This window comes from Oryx dammah, unplaced genomic scaffold, assembly GCF_014754425.2.
Source record: "Oryx dammah isolate SB20612 unplaced genomic scaffold, SCBI_Odam_1.1 HiC_scaffold_1593, whole genome shotgun sequence".
NCBI lineage: Eukaryota > Metazoa > Chordata > Mammalia > Artiodactyla > Bovidae > Oryx > Oryx dammah.
In genome coordinates this window covers 1-3,187 of record NW_024071705.1, presented here as the reverse complement: position 1 = coordinate 3,187, position 3,187 = coordinate 1, and the positions used below count along the sequence as shown (strand labels likewise).

General features: G+C 53.8%; 1 protein-coding gene across 1 annotated transcript; it reads right to left on the bottom strand.

Moving 5' to 3' along the window:
- Window positions 1-757: 757 nt before the first annotated feature.
- LOC120859564 (BOLA class I histocompatibility antigen, alpha chain BL3-7-like) lies at window positions 758-3,181 on the bottom strand. Its single transcript, XM_040235626.1, has 6 exons — window positions 3,016-3,181; window positions 2,543-2,818; window positions 1,656-1,931; window positions 1,442-1,546; window positions 973-1,005; window positions 758-830 (listed from the first exon to the last, which is right to left on the bottom strand). The coding sequence occupies exons 1-6, from the start codon at window positions 3,152-3,154 to the stop codon at window positions 799-801; spliced, it is 861 nt and encodes a 286-aa protein (XP_040091560.1). The 5' UTR covers window positions 3,155-3,181; the 3' UTR covers window positions 758-798.
- Window positions 3,182-3,187: the final 6 nt, after the last annotated feature.

Here is a 3,187-nt window from a genome sequence, read left to right as displayed (position 1 = left end):
TGAGGCTCGATCCCGCCTTTGCGTATGCCAAGTCTCCTTCCTCATGACCTTTGCCACGGCGGGATACCTCACCCTGGCTCTTGGCAACAAAGGGATTCTTTATCACAGAGCCACCTGGAAAGCAGGATCAGTGTTAAGCACCTCCCTATATCTTTATTAATGTGACCTCAGGCCAAATGTATTGTGGTTGCTACAGCATAACATCTACTCACATTGACATGAGTGCCACTTGTGTGTTTCTCACAAGTGCTGTTCTTCCCTTCTGGCAACCAACCTTCCTTCACACTACATCATAGGATATTTTTCTTAATAGAAAACAGTTATTGTTGACATACGGGTCCTATTTTCCAACCAAATATAAACCTAAATTAGACTCTGTTTTAAGGGCTAACCAGGTGGCAATAAAACATGGCATTAAAACAGTCCAGGGTAAGGAGGGGTCATGGTGGACAGAAGCAGGCCGGCTCACCACTTTTTTACATTATGCTAATAGCAGCACAGACACATTCAGATGACTTCTGCAGAAAGAGAAGTCAGATTTTTAAGTCATAATGCAGGAATGGGATATGGAATCTTGCACCACTCAGTCCCCACAAGGGAGCTGTTTTACACTGTGAAAGAAAAGACTCATGAACCAGTATAGGTCAGTCATATAAGTGCTCACATTCTCAACAGCCCCCCACATGCTCACATGTCCCACTCAAAGACCCGCACCATCCAGTGTGTGCCCCCTGCACCAACTCCTCTCCCAGTCAAGACCCTCCAGGGTCTCACCTCTAGGATCCATGAGAGCTCTGGTTACACATCAGAGCCCTGGGCACTGTCACTGCCTGGGGAAGAACAAGACCAGGATGTGGTCAGAACCCACAGGAGAGAAACGAGAGAAGGAACATTGAGGAGGGTGAGCCTCCCCATGGCCTCTTGTCTGCACTCTCATAAGGGTCTCAGGAATTGCACCCCCTCTGTACTTACTTGCAGCCTGAGTGTAGTGCCCTCCGTTTTCACCTGCAAGAAGAAAACATCACGTGAGAATCCATGGAGAAGACTGAATCATGATATCCTAGAGAAACTCCTTAGTTCTGAACCCCAGAAAACTTTCTGGAACTGTAACCAAAAACCCATGACAGAATCAGGAATACAAAGAAAGGAGATGTGGGGGGGACTGGACCATCTCCAACCCTTCTAGAGGTCTGAACTCAGTGGGGACCTTCCCCTCTGACCTTCAAGTGCTGAGAAACAGGCCCCACCTGGAATTATGAAGGTAAAAAATCTTTCATTTTCACATGTACTTTACAAAAGGGTCAATGTTAGCATCAGCTCCAGACCAGCAAGCCCATATGTGTGGATGGTATTTCCCAGGAACAAGGCAGGCAAACTTCTACCTGGGCTTGAAACCCCTCAGTGAGACAAGAAAACTCAGATCCCTCCCTCCCTTCCCTACCTGAGCGCTTCTTCCTCCAGATCACAGCTCCAGGCACCACAGCCAACACGAGGAAAACCAGGCCAACAATGACGCCCATGATGGGGACAGAGGGCTGAGGAGGTTCTATGGAGGAAACGGAAGGGGCCCTGACCTCAGGCTTGAGTCCTGACCTTTGAGTCCTGAAGGGGTCCTGCTTTATCTGAGAAAAGCTCCATCCCATCCCCATCCTTACCCCATCTCAGGGTGAGGGGCTCCTGAAGCCCCTCGTGCTGCACACGGCACGTGTATCTCTGCTCCTCTCCAGAAGGTACCACCAGGGCCGCCCACTTCTGGAAGGTTCCATCCCCTGAAGGCCTGGTCTCCACAAGCTCCATGTCCTGGCTCTGGTCCTCCCCATCATGCTGCCAGGTCAGTGAGATCTCCTCAGGGTAGAAGCCCAGGGCCAAGCACTTCAGGGTGACCTCACGGTCAGAGATGCGGTGACAGGTCACATGTGCCTTTGGAGGGTCTGAGGAAGAAGAATCAGAAAATTCACACTTTATTTTACTCCCATGGGCCATGGAGGAAGCATCACATGACCATTCTAAGAAATGATGAGAAAATGAGTTTGAAAAGAAAAAGCACAAACACCAGACACCAGCCTGGGCTCTGGTGTCTGGGAAAATCTCCTAGTCCTTGTAAAGTTCCGGAGTCAGGGTGAGAGCCACGGTAGGATGCTCCACCTTAAGGGGGAGAATACAGAGCAATGGTCCTGACTTTGTTGGAAACTGAATGACTTAGAAACCTGGAGTCTGGCCTCAGGATGCTCTAGTCTGAGAACAGGCCTTGAGAAAGTCACGAGTCACAAGATGGCCGGCAGGGTGAAAGGGCACCGCTGACCAGTTATTTCAGGGATGGTTTCCTGCTTCTTCCCCAAAGGCACTGGATTCCTTAATTGCCCAGAAAAATGAAGCTACTGGCGAGTCACCATCTTGTACCAAATATGAAAACCTGGGCCCATTCCTCCCTCTCCTGACAAGAACTTGGCGCGCTGTTCCCACAGGGACCCCACTTTCTTCTCCTCGTGGGAGGCCAGCTCCAGCCCGAGGGGAGATCAGGGAGGCGCCGCGCCCCTCGTACCTGCGCGCTGCAGCGTGTCCTTCCCGATCTCCAGGTATCTGCGGAGCCACTCCACGCACTCGCGGTTCAGGTAGTTCCTAGAGTCATCCGCCACACCGCGCCGCTGAATCTTGCGCTTGGTGATCTGAGCCGCCAAGTCCGCCGCGGTCCAGGAGCGCAGGTCCTCGTTCAGGGCGATGTACTCTCTGCCGTCGTAGGCTAACTGCTCATACCCGCGGAGGAGACGGCCGTCCGGCCCCACGTCGCAGCCATACATCTCCTGGAGGGTGTGAGACCCTGACCCGCCCCGACCATCCGCAGGGATTAAACCCAAACTGAAATGAAACCGGGTCAAGTCCCCGCGAGCTCCTCCCGGGCCGGGGGTCTGGCGGGTCCCTCAGTGCTGGGGTGACCCCCAGACCCGCAGACTCGGGCGACCCCGCCGGTCCCTGGGGATGCGGGTCGTGACCCGGACCCGGGCCCGCGTCGCTCACCGTCCTGGCTCTGGTTGTAGTAGCCGCGCAGGGTGTTCAGGTTCGCTCGGAAAGTCAGGGCGGTGTCCTTACTTCCCTGCGTCTCCTGATCCCAATACTCCCGCCCCTCCTGCTCCACCCACCGCGCCCGCGGCTCCATCCTCGGATCCCGGGCGTCGCTGTCGAACCGCAC

What these genes read in the sequence shown, in the direction of transcription:
- LOC120859564 (XM_040235626.1), bottom strand. Translation starts at nt 3,154, where the DNA reads ATGGAGCCGCGGGCGCGGTGGGTGGAGCAGGAGGGGCGGGAGTATTGG. An exon ending in GCCCCTCACCCTGAGATGGG is followed by an intron (nt 1,547 to 1,655) that starts GTAAGGATGGGG and finishes TTTCCTCCATAG; the next exon opens with AACCTCCTCAGCCCTCTGTC. An exon ending in CTGGAGGAAGAAGCGCTCAG is followed by an intron (nt 1,006 to 1,441) that starts GTAGGGAAGGGA and finishes TTCTTCTTGCAG; the next exon opens with GTGAAAACGGAGGGCACTAC.